Raw genomic sequence first — 20422 nt, 5'->3', positions numbered from 1 at the left:
CATGGTACTGCAATGCCGCCTGCAACAAACTGAGTATTAATTTTCCACATTCATTGATACTGCAGTCTTAGTATGGTCTGCTCTACATTTTGGGAGTGGAGACATAAAAAGGGTATCGTTATGAAGGTTAAGTTCTCCTCCATTACAGTACAAATAATGTCTCAATGTGTTTGGGTGTCCATATGACCGATTATGTTAGACCAAACCTCAAATGCAAATAGCGAGTTGAAACTGCTTGTTGTCAGAGAGGAAGTGGCAGGGGGAGGGGCTTGGTGTCTGTGTGCAAAAGTACACAGTACAGAAGGAGCGAAGGAGACAAGACCAAAAAGACAAAACACTCAAAGAAACAAAAACAATTAAATAATACTTGACTTTTGCAATACAGGCATTTGGAACATTGCGCTAAAACATTATTTTGAATTAATTCAATATATCGCCCAGCCCTAGTTTCCCTCATGCCTCTTTGGGGTGATGACAATTCAGTCGGGTCAAGGAGGGCAAATATGGCTCATCGGTGTGAATTAGTTGTCTCTCTGTTTGACATGCACTGAAGTACAGGCCTCAACCCCAGAGTCCTGACACCTTGCCGAGGGTCTGACTGCATCTGCAGACTCCTCTCCTGCTCCTTCACGAAAGTTGACGGTCTGTTTGGGGATTTGAAAACCCAAAGTGCACAGAGTGGATGAGAAAGGACTATGTTGATGAAAAGTGACACACATCATGGGAGATGTGCTCCTGTGGGATATCCAAAACAACTCCACATTCTGGTAGTCCAGGTTTGAGCCAAAGTATGGAGAAAGTCATCCTTACAATGCAATCGTCAGGCATGTCAGTGTGATTCTGTGATAACCACTGTGCTTTCTATTATACTATATAAGACAAAAGCACAACTTGTGTGTTGCTTCGGAAACACTTCTCAGCTATCACTATGCATGCGATTACATACGACTATGTCAGCCCCAGACTACTCACCATGTGATCAAGTGTCTTTCAGAAGCTCATTGCTCCACCGTCCAGAGGAGGAACTCAGCAATCTAGGAACGAAGACAGTGAACAGAATAATTACATTTACACTTGAGTCATTTAGCAGACGCTCTTATTCAGAGTGACTTACAGTTAGTGCATTCATCTCAAGATAGCTAGGTGGGACAACCACATCTCGGTCATAGTAAGTTTCCTCAATAACGTCAGTGCTGGAAAAGTCAAGCGTGAGTGTTATTTAACAAAAGGCATTTATTTTTAATTCCAGTTTATACACTGTTCATGTTGACCCTCTCTGAGTAAGTACATAAGAGTGAAACCTTGAGTATACTGTTTAGAAGTATATAGCTATCATGGCAAGAGGATGATGCTTTCATAGCAACTTCAGAGCTCATAATTATGCACGACAACTGGGACTTAACAATCCCAGTACATTGATATATTACCTGCCAATATTGTATGGAAATTGTAAGTGAAATGTTGCAGTGCCTACGCAGGCAGATTGAGGAAAGAGTTAAAAACTGACTGGCCAAGAGGGGTGTGTCGCTATACTATCAGACTGGGTCAGTGATGAATCCATACAGCCAATGGACCTTTGTGCTACAAGTGCCCTGGTAGGAGTACGCAAGAAGCAGACTGGGAAGAATAATTACCTAGTTACTACTGTAACATGTACAGTACCTTCGTGTACAGCTGTGATAGAAAACGCTATCATAGTCAACGTTATAACATTGGCACACTACACCAGTCGGCACAATTTACTATCCGTAAACTTAACGTTAACTACCTAACTGCGCAATTTAGGTTTTACCTCATTTATAAACGTTAGCTAGCGACAGTAATATTAAAAAACGATTTCGTATAGCGTTAGCTAGCTACCGTTAGTTGGCGTTATGTCACCGGCTAGCCTAAGCTAACGTAGCTCGCATTGCTAACTAGCTAGCGCGAAGAGCACAAAGCCCATCCCCCACACGGTTGTACGCAAGAGGCTAAGCTAACGTAGTGATTAGCTAGCTAGCCTGGGCACCGCGACGTGGTTTTTCGGTCGCCACTCTCCCGCGACCATGAGGCATTGCTAAACAAGGATTTAGCGGTAGCTAACCGGTTAGTCACAAAAACATATTACAGGGCATACCTTTAGAAAGGGGTCGCAATATTTTGCATTTATTCCTGTGTTCCAATAACAAAACAAAAAAAAACAAGATTCGTTCTTTATATGAACGGTGCTGGTTAGCTAGCAAGGCTAGCTAGCTGCTCTTTCAAAATGTGTCCCCATAATCCAGTAGCTAGCTACCTACTTTGTCTGAAATCTTTTGATAGATGGCTTCCGCTGTAATCCACGTGTTAAAGCTAAACCATGTTATCTCTTTCCAAAGATTGCAAAATTGATATAACAAGGAAATTAATTAACATTTTAACGCTAATAGATAAGATACAAAGCCAGGCGGTTCGAAGCCAACGGCTTCAGACACTCAACACAGTGACGCGACTTTCCCTACAAAAATGGGCAGTCCAGGCAGCTTGCTACAGTATTTCCAAACATCACTCATTGAAGCGAGGCACAGAAAGCAAAGTCACATGTAGAAAAAGTGTACAGGAAATGTTATTTCCTGCAAAACGATTAAAACGTATGGTAAACCAATATTGTATTAATTTAGATAATTATATGCCATACAGTTCTGTGAATGTATATTTTATACAACCAGTCTCTTTGAATGTATTAATATTGTCCGTAAAGAAATGGGAGAGTTCAACGACTCAGAATAGAATTATGAAGAAATAGGCAACTCACTTTCGCAATCATATACAGTACTTAGAGCCAGCACACAATGGCTCCATCACAGAATAACCATCCCTCCCCCTCCTCCCAAATTGGGTCTAAGAGCCTTCACTTGGTTCCGCCAATCAGATGAAAAGGAAAAAGTATAGAGGCTTCAAGCTAACAGCCAGCCACCAGTCAAAACAGTGTTTCCCCCATCCCCCACTATTGCACATTTTTGCCTGGCTGGGCACCACTAGCCATAGATAAATTACTCCCCACCCTCTATCCTTTGCTGGTCATTCATATTGAGAAAGTCAATAACAAGCTGACATTATTGATGTCTACATATATAACTGTTTTCTATTTGCATACATTTTCCAAAGTGCATTGCACTGTTTTAACTGGACATGCTGATCAAAAGATACACGGGAGTAAGATCTTCTGAGAAGCACTTGACAAGGCTGTGAAAGTGTCATGGAAGTTGTATATCACCCTGGGATGAGATGTTGAGATGGGATCATTCCATGATTCCTCAGTACATTTTAGATCTACTATAGCTGTATCAAAGATAGGATGACAATAGCACAAGTTTTCCTGACATAATTTTAAAAACTAGACTGAATAGTACTGATTCAGTGCTAACATATGACTGTCTTCCTCAAACTATCCCCAAGTGAAGATTCTGCTTCATCGCTCCAGACTTCCCTGTGCGAGATGACGACACATCATGAAATGGTGAATGTGGCCAGCAGAAACACACATTAAGAACAACAAGAGGAAAGGTAGTGAGCAGCCAATATACAGCAGATCCTTCATTCCATGTTTTTCTTCCTTTTCCCGCCACTATGGAGTACAGGCTCAGCAGGGAGTCTCAGCGGGTCTCTCTCTCGCTCTCTTGCTCTCTCGCTCTCTCTCTCTCCCCTACACATGCACACACATGATGCAAATTCAAATAGATGGAAATGTGATCCATGTTGTGTCTCATGGAATGGACAGCATGTTACACTGCATCCATAAAGAATTATTTTATTCACTATTCCCCACCACCTAGTCGCAGGGCCTTCTCAGTTCCCGGTGATAATGGTTGCTAGCTGCTTACGGTAATGGATGAAGTGAAAAAAGAAACATGAAATAACCCTGGTAACTAACAGCACAGACAGAGCAAGAGTAAAGCAATAACCAACGCTTCCTATCTCTGTGTCAAAAAAACACGTGCAATTTCCCCCATACCATTATACCTGAATAGCATTTGTTGTTGTTGTCAACAAATTAGGATGTTGTTGTCTAGTTGGTAATGTTATTGTTGGTTTTAATGTGATTTGAAGGTGGTCAGATGATGATCAACTGAAAATGTAATACTGCATGCATGTTCCCATTGGGTGCATCTGGCACATCGGAGGACTGATACTGTGGCTGTTACAGTGCTGGTGCTACAGTACCCGCTGTACTACAGTTTCTTGTATCCCGTTGATGTTGTTCCCCTAGCTACTGCCTTTGCTGCTCTGAGCTCTCTCCCTTTGATCCTCCCACCAAATTATCTCAGTAGTCATCTTCATTAGACTTCCAAGTCTAATATCTCTTAATGCGCCCCACACCGATGCCACAGTCTGCACGCACACAACACAGATAAACACACTGTGCTCTAAACACACAGTGAAGAGGTGTGTTTAGAGCACAGTTTTTAGGGTAGGGTCACTAGGGTGTGTCTGGAGGAAACAATTTGTTTCTGTGTAGAAAATATACTGAACATGCAATCGCTAACTGAGCAGCAGCAAGCCAGAAAAATGTACGCATTTGTGATGTCAGAGAAAGTGTACTGTATTGTACTATTGTGAAATCAAATGTGCATTGTTCACTACTATGTAGCTCAAGGTCAACGCTCCAACAGAGGGCTTAGTACAGAGCTGTACGTCTCTACATAATTGGTATTTTTCTCACATGCTCCCTCCCTCTCTCCCTCCTCCCCTTTGTGGAAAACAGAAATATATGCTCCATCACTCCCACTGTGTGTGGGCGCATTGGCAGCCTCTCTAATCAAATGCAGAGTGCATTCCCCTTTCCCAATGCCAGGGTTTACTCAATGCATTATTCAGCAGAGTCTAACTGTACATGGCTTCAACACCAATTCTCTCCCCCACTTACATAAATCCACTGATCCATATACAGGACATGCATACACGAGTGCTTAAAACCACTAATGTTGAAACCGTAAAGCATTATTTGGGTTAGCACAGTAGCTCCATCTGTTATGGTTATTTTGCCATAGCTGTGTGCTTACGGGGCTGTACTGTAATCTGAGAGTGCAATATGTTATATATTAGAAAGATATTGTCTACATTTTACACTGAAAGGTGCTGATTGGGCGGGAGGAATCGGAGCATGTATGTGGGATACGAAGTGATGTATGTTAGGGATTTGAATAGGAATCAAAACACTGCCTGATTATCTGTTGTGTGTGTACCTGCTTGGGTGTGCGTGCGTGTACATGCGTGGGTCTGTGGCTGTGAGGAGGTTGCTGTAGCAGGACTATTAGATGAAGGGGTTGCAATGGATATAAGCACAGCGGTAACTTGTTTAAATATGCGGAGGACCTGTTGGCATTGTGTAATTGCTTGGATACAGCTACGCCAATGAAAGCTTTCGCCGGCTCCCTTGGCGACAGTAGTATTGCGTACATTCTCTTTTTTTTTTTTTCTTCTCTTTGAGTGTGTGTATGGGTTGGAGGCGGGGGCTGGGGCTGGGGGGGGCTAATGAGGGAAAACAGGACAAATCCTTCAAGGCAGAATATCTCCAACACTGCTATAGGCTACTGTGATTGTTTTGTTCCAGATACAGAAGAGTCAATTAGCCGTCGTCGCTCATTATTATGACATCGACAGCATGACCAGAGCGAGTGGTGCACTTTGGCAATTCATCATAAATCAATGTCAGTGATGCAGCCCAGTGTAGGTCTACTGACAATATGTTATCTAAAAATGAAGGGTTCATTCAAAACCTAAGTATACAGATAAAAAAACATAATCACCTCAATAATATGTCACTTTCTTTGTGCACATTCAGAACACAGCACTTCCTCATGCACAACGTCAACATGGTGCAATCAATGCATGCTGATTTATCCCCCATGAATGAAAGCCTGTGTGGCATCATCATGCTCATCCTGTCCCCAGCAGCCAGCTGGAGACAGACTACTGCATGGGCTCCAGTGCCTGCTCAGCACTAGTTATTTTTATCCCAACCAGGGGAAACAAAGGGGAAGAATCGGCTTTCATCTCCCATTACTCTTGTTGCTTCACCTCCAAATCTGGCCCACACAGAAAGTCTCAGATTCTCCTGCAAATCTTCCTCCACCGCAGCTATGTTTAGGCTTAGCCACACATATACAACAAATGCCATTCCTTTTGTACTTGTGTCATGTCATTCCTCCTCTTTGGCTATATTGGGCACGAGTTCTCCCTGTTTTCTCACTATATGATGGTGATGGGCATGGGTATTTTTTGGGCCTAAGAGCGGAGGCCATGGTAAAAAAAAAAAAAACATTGTTTCCCAATAGGGAGGCAGCTTCATGCCACTTTTTAAGGCTCCTGAGGGAGGTTGTAAGCTCCTAACACAGAGTTGACGTTACACTGCTGACAGAGGTAGCTTAGTAGCTCATTAGGCAGGGGCTGAACGTCCCTTGGGAGAAGATGGAAATACCAGCAGAGGCTGGTAATGAATGATCGTTATGGATGGAAGACCAGTAATGAGCCAATTAGGATCCAATATGGCTGCATGGCTACAAGGGGTTTCCAAGGGAATCCCCTAAGCAGATCTATAGTATGGAGAACCATGGAGAAGCCACTGAGGATATCTTATAATGCCTTCTTCTAATGTAGCTCTGGATAAATAGAAAAGGGATCAATCATTGCTTTAAGTCAATAATAATAATATAAATAAACAGTATGATGACCCAAATATACAATATAGAATACACTGAGTGTACAAAACATTACGAACACCTTCCTTATATTGAGTTGCACCCCCTTTTGCCCTCAGAACAGTTTCAATTCATAAGAGCATTAACTCTACAATCTGTCAAAAGTGTTCCACAGGGATGCTGGCACATGTTAAATGAAGGTTAAATCAAATAAAATGTTGACTCCAATGCTTCCACTGTTGTGTCAAGTTGGCTGGATGTCCTTTGTTGGACCATTTTTGATAAACACGGGAAACTGTTGAGAGTGGAAAAACCCAGCGGAGTTGCAGTTCTTGACACACTCAAACCAGTGCGCCTGCCACCTACTACCATTCCCCGTTCAAAGTCACTTAAATATTTTGTCATCAGGTGACACCAATAAGGGATCATAGCTTTCACCTGGTCAGTCTATGTCATGGAAAGAGCAGGTGTTCTTAATGTTTTGTACACAATATATACAGAATGTTATATCTAGTGAATTTTATATTGTTTCATTCACATAAATGAATGAAACAATAAATTAGAATATGCCATTTATTTCAATTGAAATGTTATCTCAAAATTGTAAAATAAAGATATTTTAGTTGATAATCACAAGGGAAGCTGCTTTGCATTTTTCTGTTTCTATGGCAGCAGAGACACCTTGTGGCAAAACAGGAAAAATATCTCCTGTTCTATAGCTGCAGTGTATACCCTACCAAGGAATGGTACTGCAGCACTACAGAGGACTGTACATCAAACTTCCTTCCTTCATACACACACACACACACACTGTCACACCTGAGCAAATGCTATAACAGTGTCAGACAGTCATTGGGCCAGAAAAAATGGCTAAACATTGAGGCACTCAAATTCAATGTGTCTTGACTTCTTGACCAACTCATTTTAAGCATGGGGTATGGTACTTGTCACTCAAGTTGCCCACACAGGTATGACAAGCATGCGGTTGACTGGGGTTGGAGTTTAAATAAGAAGTAGCAGGCTTGTCACTGAGAGTCCATGCCGAGTTGGAGAGAGCCCCCCACTGACAGTTGAATCCCTTCCCCTGGTCCTGGAAGATGAAAACAGAGTTCCAGCAAGAGGTAAGACCTACCAGATTTCACACATATATATTGTTAGCTGACATGTGCAAATGCACAAGGTACCAAGACACACACCAATAGGTGTTGTAACTTGTGGGATGTGTTACAATTAAGGAAGTTGAACAAGATCATGTACTGTCAGAGGTGCCAATGTTACATGTTTTATGACACCGATTGATACAGACACAATAAATGATAAACATGAGAACATTAAGATACTTAAATGATTTTGTCACCCCTTACATTTTTTTATATCTCATTTGGCACTACATGAAGACTAACCAGTTTTGAGTGGGGGGGAAACAGAGGGCAAAACAACACCAACATATGTAGTTTGTATGGTTATATATAAACTGTGACTGATTGTATGACATTTGACATGTGTCAAACATCATGTCAAGACGATAACTCCATACTTACCGATTCTCATTCTTCATTCCTTTGGTTGTGAAATTACTCTAGTTTCTGCTTCATGCTGGGAGCATTACAAAGGAGCATGTGTCTTTTTATAGACTAACCACTGGGACACCTGGCCACAGAACAATAACCACTCGAAGGACAAGGCAGAAAATACATCCTGAGACATTCTCTAAAAGCAAATGTTGGTATCCAAGAAGTCAGAGGAAGATTATTAGCATGGGCCAACTTTGAAATGCATTGTGGCTGTAGTGAGTGTAAAAATGCCAGGCCATGTGGTGAGATTTAGCACACACTAAACTGTGGAAGATCAAAGCAGAGTCCCCAGAGGGATTGTAACTAATGAAATAAACACCTCACTTTTATTTATCTTATTTCTAATGGGTTCATGGTCCTCTGTAGCTCAGTTGGTAGAGCATGGAGCTTTGGCGCTTATAACGACAAGATAATGCGTTCGATTCCTGGGACCACCTGTAAGTAAAATGCATGCATGACTAAGTCGCTTTGGATAAAAGTGTCTGCTAAATGGCATATTTTGTATATTAATATGTAACGTCATCTCCGACTAATTTAGTCTGATCAAAGAGAAACACGCACACATACAGTACAAAAGTCCTACAGAGGCCTTAGGTTGCTCTGTCAAAGATGGCCAATTTTGTAGGTGTATTTCAAACATCCTTTGAACATTTCGTTTAGCAAGAGAAAAGTATACGTTGGAAAACTGAGATTTCCAACACTTTCTATTGATTTGACCTGACCTGAACAAAACATCAAAACGTCAACAAAGAACGACACTGACACATCCAACAAATTCAGAGGCGGTATGATTCCACTGTAATACAAGACTCAATGTTGGGAAAGAATTTGAGAGTAGTAAAGCGTTTATCTCGCAGGGTCTGCAACGGTAGGAGGACATGGTTCATTAAAGGGATAATGGGAATGTAGAGAGGTACAGTACATTCTTGCTGTAGCCAGCGTTTTCACAAACCATGGTCATTGAAGCATCATCGCCATCCTTTAGCCACGGACAGAGACAATTTTCTCTCCTGTTACTTCATGTGATGAATAGCGCATACTCAGCAACCGTTACATAATTAGATAACATGGAGGGTATATGGGTTATCCTTAATTATTCTCTCAAAATGGTGGTTACTGTGAACCGTATGCAACCATCTATAATCAATATGTTCTTATCCATGTTCATGTGTAGGGGGGCTCTATCATGCTTAGCTGAGTACTGCCTCCAATTTCCTCCAGTAAGTCCTAAAGTACTGAAATTAATACATTTACAATTGTAACATTTTTTTTTTTAAATAGGAAAATGCATTTTCACTCTAAACATATATGAACTGGCTAAATGTGGATAATATATTGTAAGATACATATATTTTACACTGTAGTTTCATATACAGTGTGTAAATTATAAGAGAGTATTATTGAAGGGAACCTATATGTGGATACTATAGTTCTTATCAGATCACTAACATTACTATCTGAGAGGTGAAACATATTTGGAATCCATCTTCCCCAATTGTTACGTGCTTTTGTACGTATGTTTCAATATATCTATTGGTATATTTGACTTAAATTTCATTCATGGGCCAGCTGTTGGGAAGCCCTGCAAGGTCAGGCATTGAATTGGACTGAAACACAGGGCTACATTCCATACTTCACTGGACATTCCTTATATCATTAGAGACAAAATCATTTGCCAGTGCAATTTTAACTTCCATGGTGCATGAAGCACAGCTACAAATCTTTTGGACCAGAAGCTTTTAAAAAGCATTTCCAGCATCCATACTCAGGAGCAGGAGCAAAGGGGACACAGTCTTTGTAAGTATTTCCCTGGTTGAATTCAATACAGGTAGGCTATGCATGCAATTTCAGGCACTCAAGAGGTAACGATTACAGCTATTGATCAAAATGTAGTTTAAAAGAAATGATGCTGTTACGACGTGGCACTTGCAATCATTTAACTTTATTCAACTTCATTTAACTTCAAACCGTCAATCATTTAAGCTGAACTATGTTGATATCCATGCCATTGTCTGTTTAATTTATTCGAGGTTGTGCTATCCAGCAGTGTTTATCGAAGTCTTTGCATTACAATGTTGTCAGTCAGCAACTCATAGACCCATAACTTTTCTGATGTGGGCTTTTTTTGGGGGCTATTTTACTGTTGGTATGGAGACAAGAACATCACACTTTATGTTATGGGAAATTACTTGTTCTGCTAATTGTTACAGAAATTGATTACAATTTGTATTTCTTAATTTGTAAATAATCAAAAGATCAAATCAAACTTTATTTAATGTGCATGTACAATCGCACCACAGTCGAATAGTACAAGGAAGGAGATATAAAAAAATGTAAAAACACAAGGCAATAAAAAAACATAAACTTTGTGTTTTATTACCAATTAGCATCATCTCTGTTTAGTCTGAAATCTGTTGTCATCCAATGTTTAAATTCCTTGATGCATGCCTCAAGGCAAAGTATTGTGAGATTTAAAAGAAAATTACATTTTGAGTGTCATCTGCATAGCTGTGAAAGTGCATGGCATGTCTGCAGATTACATTTCCAAGTGGTAACTATAAATCAACTAATAAGGGTCCAAGAACAGAGCCATGTGGAACACCCAAATAACATTTGGAACATTTAGACAAGCAACAGTCTTCTGTAGAATTTTTGAAAGGAAAGGGAGTTTTGAAATTCATTTATATTTTATTTCACCTTTATTTAACCAGGTAGGCTAGTTGAGGACAAGTTCTCATTTACAACTGCGACCTGGCCAAGATAAAGCATAGCAGTGTGAACAGACAACAACACAGAGTTACACATGGAGTAAACAATAAACAAGTCAATAACACAGTAGAAAAAAAGAAAAAAAGAAAAAAAAGAGTCTATATACATTGTGTGCAAAAGGCATGAGGAGGTAGGCGAAATGGGCCTATCATTTTTCAAATCACTTTGCTGTTTAGAGATAAGAGTTAATAATGTTCAAAATTGGTAGGCCTGTTACTGGGATAACTTCTTTGACCAGCTTGTTAGGAATAGAGTCAAGTTGGCAAGTGGAAGACTTAGACCAAATGACAACCATGTCGTCGTATGCCAACCCACTGGGCACAGATGTCAGTTCAACGTCTAGTTTTGATTTACATTTGGTTGAGTTGTCAACTGATCATAAATTCAATGCGAAATCAACAAAATATTTCACCATGTCATTGGGTTTAAAAGTTTGGTGAAAAAAATATGAAATTCCCTTACATTGATGACTTTGCAAATCCAATAAGTGTTCCACATTGATTCAAGGTCATCACATAGATTATTATTTTTTATGACATAGAAACCCCGTTGATTCAACCAGTTTTTGCACAGTGGGAAGGGAGTAAAAGGGTTAAAAATATGTACATTTCAGGCCTGTTTTTATTTTCATCTACGATTTAAGATGAGAGAAATTAGATGCATGTGCAGAGGCAAGGGCTATCCTACCATAACCGACGCCAATCTTCAAGGTTGGAGGAGCGCGATTTACGCTCTAAATTTTGTGTGGCGTGTTTCAGGGTTCATGTATTGTTATAGCAGGGGACATGAGCTTTGCCCAATTGATATTGACAAATGCACACGCTGGTATTGCACCCCTGCAATCAAGTCATGGAAATGTCTTTGTTCTAAATCATACTTTCAATAAAGGCCTGGCAATCTCCAAAGTGGGACTGCATCGACCCTCACCTTACACACTGACCCCTGGACGACGTGAAACATATAAGTCATAACTTCTGGGTCATATTCATTAGTGCATGTGTTGCAAAAGAAGGCAAAACACTTTTCAACAGACAACGAAAATGATGGCTTTTTATTGAACTACTTCAGGTAGTCCCTCCCTGTTTCGATATGTTTTTTTTGGGTAGAATGTTGAGTGACGATGCCTTCACTGGACTCGGTGTGCCAGCCAATAAGTTTGTGTTGACAGGGGTTACGTCCAATGGTTCATGCTCCAGCAGGTATGTCTTTCAAGACAACTTGATCGACATTAACACCGTTCATCCATAGTCATCTATTATCCTGTCTCGCCTTATTAACGTTTCTTTGTGTTGCGGAATGAGATGTTTGTTTACCTGGTGACGCTGCACCTAACCGTCCACTACATTAGAGGAACACTTACCGTCCTATTCAAGTAATTGAGTCTCGATCCTGGTTATGGTGGATCTCTACTACCCATGCTTGATGTCTCGGAAGAAATAGGCCTACTTTGTCATTCATTTTGAATTGTATCAACCTGTTCATATTTTGCCAACAACTTAGAATTGGCTTTCACACAAAGGGTAGTGAATTTGACTGCAAAATCACGTGACACAGGTAGACTTTTTCTTTTGCTCCATCTCTGTATTTGAGTTGCAAAACTGTATTGAAATAACAATGTTGCCTTGTGTCTGTGATGGTACATATAAATGCTATATTTCAAACAACAGAGTTCTATTTCAGGGTCATAAGTGGGCTGACTGAAGAGTTCCAGTGATGAAATACTAGGAATTACCATCATTAATCTAATCCGATGTTATAATCGATAATCTGTCATTATGAGTGTGATTCATGCCATTTCATTCCTCAATATCTAACAAATCAATATTGAGCAAAATGTCTAATCTACTATTGATCTGTCTATCTATACTATCTATATATAGAGTTCAGAGTGATAGTCTGTCCGCACCGCTTCTTCTGTGAGCAGAGGAGGTTTTGGGGTGTCTGGGAAGATGTTCTTTGTGACAGGGGCCAAAAGTGCAGGAGGGGCATCATCGGGAGGAGGAGCGACGAGGTACAGTGTCACTCTGAAAATCACTCCAATTTAATAATTCATTTACATATATTTTATGCTGACATGCAGTGGAGGTTCCCCCAAGTAGGAAACAGACTATGGCTCTCCCCATTATTAAATTGAGGAACATTTCAAACGATTAAAGTAAAAAATAAGTATTCTTGTAAAATGAATTAAAATGGACTTGACCCCAATCCTGGTCTGACCACGACCTCAGGTCCATCTACCAGAAGTTCCGGGATGTTGACCTGCTGGACAAGAAGACGGTGACGGCTCTGAAAGCTGGAGAGGACCGGGCTATTCTCCTGGGTCTGGCCATGGTCATTGTGTCGATCATGATGTACTTTGTCCTGGGCATCACCATACTACGCTCTTACGCAGACAGGTATTGCACTATCAATCTGACAGTGGATCATTTTTTGTCTATTTTGTAATTTTCGTGAACTCTGCTGTTGCTAATTCTCAGACTGCAATTCAATCAACCTGCCTTTGTAGTGTTTATGCAGTATGTTTGTTTGTCAGTATTTGTTGTGTGAACACTATGGCACAGCATGCCACAGTATTATGGAGGGTTATCAGTTATCAGTGCAACTGCAATGTTTAAACGCTAAATTGGAATGTGAAAATTACACATCGACCTCCGAGGGGTGTCTACTCTGTATTTTTATATCCCAAAATCATTCTGCAATATTATTTGACCACAGAGATAAATACATGTTTACCTGCCACTGTGTAAAATCCTACAATACCTTTGAATTCTTCCCCTCATCTCTCCATATAGTGTGTGGACAGAGGAGAGTGTCTGTATCGTGGTCAACTCCACCATCATGGCAGACGTGAACTGCTCTTACAGCTGTGGCTCGGACTGCTGGAGAGGCTCTAAGTACCCCTGTCTGCAGGTCTACGTCAGTGTCAACACCACGGGCAGGCTCAGCCGCTTATCTCACAATGAGGAGAGCTGGGACTCCAACTTTGAGGTGAACCGAGGGTCAGAATGGAGGCTGTGAATGACTGAATGGTTTGAAATCTATTGCTGTTGGCACAAGCCAGGGTCATGTGGGCCTGCTACTTCCTGGTCACGTGGTCAGGAAAACTCCTAGAGCTTTGCATGACTCATGATGCTCTATTTCCATGTTTAAGTCAACAGGAACACAAGTTTATTTGTACAAATAAATATTCACATTGGGTATCTGGGGATGCTTAAAAAGGCACGCAACCGGAAGGTTGCAAGTTCAAAACCTCGAGCTGACAAGGTAGAAATCTGTCGTTCTGCCCCTGAACAGACAGTTAACCCACTGTTCCTAGGTCGTCATTGAAAATAAGAATTTGTTCTTAACTGACTTGCCTAGTTAAATAAAGGTAAAATAAAATAAATTAAGGGACCTGAACTAACATCATTGCCACCAACTTTTCTCTTTCCAGTGTTTCTACGTACCAAAGTGCCAGAAGGACACTGCAGCCATGCACCACATGATCGTGAACATCTCAGAACGCCTGAAGCCGCACCAGCAGGTGCCCTGCTATTACGACCCCAGCGACCAGCAGGAGAGCGCCCTCTTGACCCGACTGTACGACCACAGCGCTGTCTTCTACTCGCTCTTCTGGCCCTCCTGCATGCTCACGGGGGGCATTGCCATCATCTTCATGGTCAAACTCACCCAGTACCTCTCCATTATGTGTGAGCAGGTAGTCAAGATCAAGAGGTGAAGCTTGCTAGCGCAGTAACTGAGAGCGACAAACATGGTCTCCAGTCCAGACAGATAATGACATGAAAGGGATTGTTTTAACCTAATGACCCTGTGACCTCTTGTAATGTCGCTCTCTCAACGCTGAGACATTTGGAACAGGTGGCTTGATTTGCTTCTGTTCTACTTATGGACTGTTGCAAATTGAATGTGAAAGGAATGTTGTGAAATGGACATCTAAGCTGCTAAATTAATGTACGACCTCTGTTGCCTGAAAAGCAACATGCATGCATGCATAGTAGTGGGAAGTAGTTTGGGGGTGGGGACAAACCTTTAGCCCGCGCTGATGCTGCAGATGGCTATATCGGTCTGCTAATACAGGACTATTAAAGGCCCAGTGCACTACTTTTGTGATTTAAATTTTTTTTTAAATAAATTTTTAATTCAGATTTTTCAGGGGATGCTGCAGCACCCTCAGCAACCCTGCTTCCCGCGGCTATGCATACATGTCAGAATATGCAACCTTTTCACAGAAATTAACAGGCTATTTTAATGTTGTTGTTTTTATCTACCTTGTCATATGTACAGGATACACAATACAATGAAATGCTTACTTGCAGGTTCCCGCTCGACAATGCGACCACAATAAGAAACACTTAGTAAATGATTTGCAGACTTTGAACACGGGGCTCTAACATAAAGTTGGGTACCCTCTCTTACAATCCTACATTTGGAGTAATGTTGAGCACGTGTCCTTTATCTCACAGACGACAATGCCGAGCAAAATTTGTGCTGACGGAATGAGACAGAGTTCATTCTCCCAAATTGTCCGCTGTGTTTGCTGAAGATAATTGTTCATGACCTACTGTGTTGAGCAAAGTTAAAACCTTGTGCAGTTCCTGTATGTCATTTTTGCAGAAGAGGGTTAAAGACCATTGTCGAAATACCCGAACTAGCTAGAATATGCTGAATCTAATGGGGAAATTGCTGAATGAGAGCATCAACATATTTTAGGGGTCAGCCATAGATAATATTATTTACAGTTATTACCATTTTATTGTTCAGTCTGTCATACAAAAATTGTGTGCTATGCAAAAATGTTTTTCTTTGTCTTGTGTCTCTCTGATGACAACCAAGGGAAGTTGCTACATCATGTTTATTTTTTTATACATTTTGCTCTGTATACAATAAATTACCTCATAAAATAACATATTGATGCAGTTATGACTTCCCATGGTGAGGCATATCAAAATGAAATAAATAATCTGACGGTAAATCTAATGCATTTATACAATCAAGCAATTGTTTACAAATGATGCAACTGTAATAAACCCTACCTTCTTGTTCAGAATTTCTTAGAAATTATCCCAATTAAAACTTTCTTGCTTTTTAATTTTTTTTTTATCTCACTGTCACTGGGCAGATTTCCTTTGAGGGCATTTGGCATGACAGAGCCTTTCTCTGCCTTTCCTTGCTTGAGACAAACTTTGCCCCTGGCTTTGCATAGGACTGGCTTTGGATGGAAATTGACCTTGTACGGATTCATCACATCTTTGACATTGTCGGTTTCACTGGTTATCACACGTGTTGTTTACTTGGCGTCTCTTGGGGTGTGCCACTTGCCCACTTCCAGCTCCCTCTGACAGCAATGGAAAGCAGTAAATATTTTACAAGCAAGAAAGATGGCTTCCTTGAATTTGACCCCCTCTGCTGTCCCCTTCATAACAATGTTGCCCCCTTGACCAGAAGCATAGTGTAACGGCTGTTTGAAGAAGGTGTGGACCAAAGCGCAGCACATGTTCATGATTTTTAAACTGACCACTAAACCGTGAATTACCGAAACAGTTCTGTCTTGTGCGCGCACGCACACACACACACACACACACACACACACACACACACACACACACACACACACACACACAAAATAGAGACATAAAAAGGATCTCTAAGGTCGGGGCGTGACACATAGTTTTGGATCGATAGCCATAAGGAGTGACCAGTAGGACTAATTGTTCTAGTGGTCCGTAAGTGCAGGGTTTTGTTCACGTCCAGCATTCAAACAGATTCATCCCTCCTGTTTTCCGTTACCATCCCTGACTACCAACTACTGTTGGCTAACCCTGTCTTACATCTCCATATTTATGGTACTCATGCATTTTTTAAAAACTTGATTTGTTGCAATGCTGTCAGAATATAACGCTTTTATTTCAGGACTGTGTTTTCTTACAAATATTTTTGAGTGTTTTAACACTTTTAAATAGTATGTCAAATGTTTAAAATGCTGTTGGTGAGATGGCATAAATTGTTTGAATAGAAGACAGAAAGAACATTCTATGCATCATGTCTTCCGAGGTCAAAAGCCCGATGCCATGGTCGTCACTAGTTTCTATAGCCACAAAGTCCTAAACCCCGCCCATTTCTAAAATGTATATTCTTAAATTTGTATTTTAAACCTAATCCTAACCTAAACCACACTGCCAACCTTATGTTCAACCCTAACCTTATATTAAGACCAAACAGCTGTATATATCTTATTTTGTCAATTTGGATTTTGTGGCTATAGAAGCTAGTGGAAACCGCCAGGCAGGCAGCTTTGTCAAACGAACATTAAGCTCTCTGACCAGCGGCTTGCGAGCAATCAAAATGCCGTTTTTTCGCTATTCAGCTGGGCATCACGACATGGAATGTAATGGACTTAATATTTGGGAAAACATTCATATTGACAGCGAAAGACGTCTTTGTTGAGAAACCGGACTGTCCCGACATTTGGATGGAGTAGCAAGCCAGCGCTACGACTGAGGGCGAGAGGTCTAGAACGGGTAGGAATATGGTTTGTTTAGCTAGCTAGCTCACAGTTGCCTCAAATTTGCTAGCTGTTCTCGGGAGAAAGTTGCATGTTATGACTGAAAACAGGGCGTTACTTGAGCGAGACGATAACCAAACTAATGTTTGCCTGCAAATGCCAGGTATTTTGTCATAAAATAGAAAATGGTGTCAAAAGACAATCATAACTAATAAATACATAATTTAACGAGACAACAACACGGCTAGTTGTAAATATGATGAGGCATTGACATTGGACATTGAGCTTGTGCCAGCTAGCCTAGCTAAGTCTGCACAAACAACTAGCTTGCTAATGGCTAACGTAGCGGTTTGTTAGCTAGCTAGCGGCACCGGTGTTTTAGTTAGCTAAGTTTAACCCTGTCACTCACTAGCTATAGATGCATTCTAGTGAGCAAATAACAATTGCCGGTTAGTTCTCAAACGTGTGCCATCCTAATATACCCATAGGACATAATTTAATGATGTTACAAAATTCTCTAAACCGCTAACTGTTAGTTAGCATGCTAGGTAGCTACTTCATTAACTAGCTAACTACAGTCTTCCCGTTCCATTACTTGTGACACTTTGCTTCACCACTGTTAGTTTGTCAGATTACACAGTGAGTGACCTGTCAACCTCTCCACGTAGCTATCAAACTGTCTATTGTTATGTAAAATATTTTCTTCGAGCAAGATCTGTCCAAGAGGAACTGTAGTTTCCTGCTTGAGCTGTCCCCATGCATTTCCATTTTTTTTGGACAATGAACAATATAACTTATTATTTTATAATGTAGTGTAAGCAACTGCCTGCTATAATATGATAGTTATTAGTGAGCATTTGCACTCAATGCCTCTGCTCTCATTAAACATATTTAGTAGCTAACTATCTCATGCAGAATGGAAATTTTATAAATGGGTCACTGCAGCTTATGTAATTGCCTCTCTCTCTCTCCAGCTGGTCAACCCAACTCATTGTAATTATTAGCATAGTGAGGAGCAGCCGACCCGACCACCATGCCTCCCAGGCCATCTTCAGGGGAACTATGGGGCATGCACTTGATGCCCCCAAGCATCATGGTGGACTGCCTTCTCCCCAATGGGATGATTCTGACATTGGAGTGCACACGTGAGGCCACACTCATTTCGGTGAAACACGAACTCTTCAAGGAGGCCAGGAAGTATCCGCTCCACCACCTCCTACAGGAGGAGACCTCCTACATCTTTGTCAGCGTTACCCAAGAGGCTGAGAGAGAGGAGTTCTACGATGAGACGAGGAGACTGTGCGACCTAAGGCTTTTTCAGGCCTTCCTGAAAGTCATCGAGCCAGTAGGCAACCGAGAGGAGAAAATACTAAACCGAGAAATTGGTATGTCTCTTGTATTCTTTATACAAAGTCACTGACGTCGCATAAGCACACAGAGAATGGTGTGACCTCAGGCCGTTTTCAAATCAAGCCCTCAAATTTCATGAATACTGAGAGGATAAAGCTTGATAAAATGTAGCTGTAGAAGTGCATGATTTGTTTTTTTTGTGTGTGCAGGTTTTGCCATAGGAATGCCCATATGCGAGTTTGACCTGGTCAAGGACGCAGAGGTCCAGGACTTTAGAAGGAACATATTAAATGTCTGCAAGGAGTCTGTGGACCTCCGAGACACTAACGGACCCATCAGTAGAGCGTTGTACGTCTACCCTCCCAATGTAGAGTCGTCAGTAGAACTACCTAAGCACATCTTCAATAAGCTTGACAAAGGTAGGACATGGGAGACACAATGAAGTTTTGGGGTCTGTGGCAAAGGGAAAATAGCACAGCCACGTACAGCCTACATTTGTATCAACTTGGCTTACCACGTTATGATACTTTAATAACACGTTTATTCCTCTTTCCCTCCAGGTCAAATCATAGTGGTCATATGGGTCATCGTGTCACCGAGCAACGACAAGCAGAAGTACACGCTGAAGATCAACCATGACTGTGTGCCGGAGCACGTGATCGCAGAGGCCATCCGCAAGAAGACACGTAGCATGCTGCTGTCCCACGAGCAGCTCAAGATGTGCGTGCAGGAGTATCAGGGCAAGTACATCCTCAAGGTGTGCGGCTGCGACGAGTACCTGCTGGAGAAATACCCCCTGAGTCAATACAAGGTAAACACACACTGCTCTGATGCCTACTCCATATCTTGAATAGGGATACATTCAAACATCTGTAGTTAGTCTCTTGCCTGTGTTTTTTGAATATGAGCGAATCAAAAGAAGAAATTCCCAAATAAGGCTTTTTTTGACGACAGTCTGTGATTTTAAACTTTGTCTTTGAAAAAGAATGTTGGACTTTCTTTCTTTGAATCCTGTCTGTAGCATGTTTGAATGACTGTCCAATGACTAGCTAGTAGAGGTCGACAGAGTAATTTTTCGCCGATACCGATTATTGGAGGACCCAAAAAAGCAGATACCGATTAATCTGACATTTTTTATTTAATTGTAATAATGACAATTACAACAATACTGAATGAACACTTATTTTAACTTGATATAATACATCAATAAAATTATATTTAGCCTCAAATAAATAATGAAACATGTTCAATTTGGTTTAAATAATGCAAAAACAAAGTGTTGGAGATGTAAAAGTGCAATATGTGCCATGTGAAAAAAAAAAAATCTAACGTTTAAGTTCCTTGCTCAGAACATATGAAAGCTGGTGGTTCCTTTTAACATGAGACTTCACTATTCCAAGGTAAGAGGTTTTAGGTTGTATTTATAGGACTATATCTCTGTACCATTTGCATTTCATATACCTTTGACTATTGGATGTTCTTATAGGCACTTTAGTATTGCCAGTGTAACAGTATAGCTTCTGTCCCTCTCCTCGCCCCTACCTGGGCTCGAACCAGGAACACTTCAA

The 20422-nt window shown here is 40.9% G+C and overlaps 3 protein-coding genes across 6 annotated transcripts in view; 2 read left to right on the top strand and 1 right to left on the bottom strand.

The window, feature by feature from the left end:
• LOC112260201 (F-box-like/WD repeat-containing protein TBL1XR1) overlaps positions 1-2482 on the bottom strand; it is a 33448-nt gene extending 30966 nt beyond the window's left edge. Inside the window, exons 1-3 of one of the 4 annotated variants that reach the window (XM_024435124.2) lie at positions 2280-2482; positions 1115-1193; positions 973-1034 (exon numbers count right to left, since the gene is read on the bottom strand). The gene's annotated coding sequence lies outside the window, so the exon portion shown is untranslated. Of the gene's footprint in view, positions 1-972; positions 1035-1114; positions 1194-2116 lie in introns of all 4 variants that reach the window. The other 3 variants (XM_024435123.2, XM_024435122.2, XM_024435125.2) reach the window with 3 other exon arrangements.
• Positions 2483-12109: 9627 nt separating this feature from the next.
• On the top strand, positions 12110-15896 carry LOC112259571 (calcium-activated potassium channel subunit beta-2-like). Its single transcript, XM_024434206.2, has 5 exons — positions 12110-12201; positions 12927-13013; positions 13231-13398; positions 13795-13990; positions 14436-15896. Exons 1-5 carry the CDS (start codon positions 12110-12112, stop codon positions 14718-14720), a joined length of 828 nt encoding a protein of 275 aa, XP_024289974.1. The 3' UTR covers positions 14721-15896.
• Positions 15897-17152: 1256 nt separating this feature from the next.
• The window catches only part of LOC112260202 (phosphatidylinositol 4,5-bisphosphate 3-kinase catalytic subunit alpha isoform), a 22382-nt gene continuing 19112 nt past the window's right edge, over positions 17153-20422 (top strand). The window contains exons 1-4 of the mRNA XM_024435127.2: positions 17153-17520; positions 18479-18889; positions 19064-19273; positions 19415-19665. Coding sequence (XP_024290895.1) covers positions 18538-18889; positions 19064-19273; positions 19415-19665 — 813 coding nt within the window. The 5' untranslated portion in view covers positions 17153-17520; positions 18479-18537. The remainder of the gene's footprint in view (positions 17521-18478; positions 18890-19063; positions 19274-19414; positions 19666-20422) is intronic.

The sequence above is a fragment of the Oncorhynchus tshawytscha genome, linkage group LG10, assembly GCF_018296145.1.
Source record: "Oncorhynchus tshawytscha isolate Ot180627B linkage group LG10, Otsh_v2.0, whole genome shotgun sequence".
Taxonomy (NCBI): domain Eukaryota; kingdom Metazoa; phylum Chordata; class Actinopteri; order Salmoniformes; family Salmonidae; genus Oncorhynchus; species Oncorhynchus tshawytscha.
This window is presented reverse-complemented; position numbering and strand designations above follow the sequence as displayed.

Excerpts from the sequence above, each read along its gene's own strand:
- LOC112259571 (XM_024434206.2), top strand. The coding sequence starts at position 12,110 with ATGTTGAGTGACGATGCCTTCACTGGACTCGGTGTGCCAGCCAATAAG. Across the intron at positions 13,399-13,794 it reads CTACGCTCTTACGCAGACAG|TGTGTGGACAGAGGAGAGTG; the intron begins GTATTGCACTAT and ends CTCTCCATATAG. Across the intron at positions 13,991-14,435 it reads GCTGGGACTCCAACTTTGAG|TGTTTCTACGTACCAAAGTG; the intron begins GTGAACCGAGGG and ends TTCTCTTTCCAG.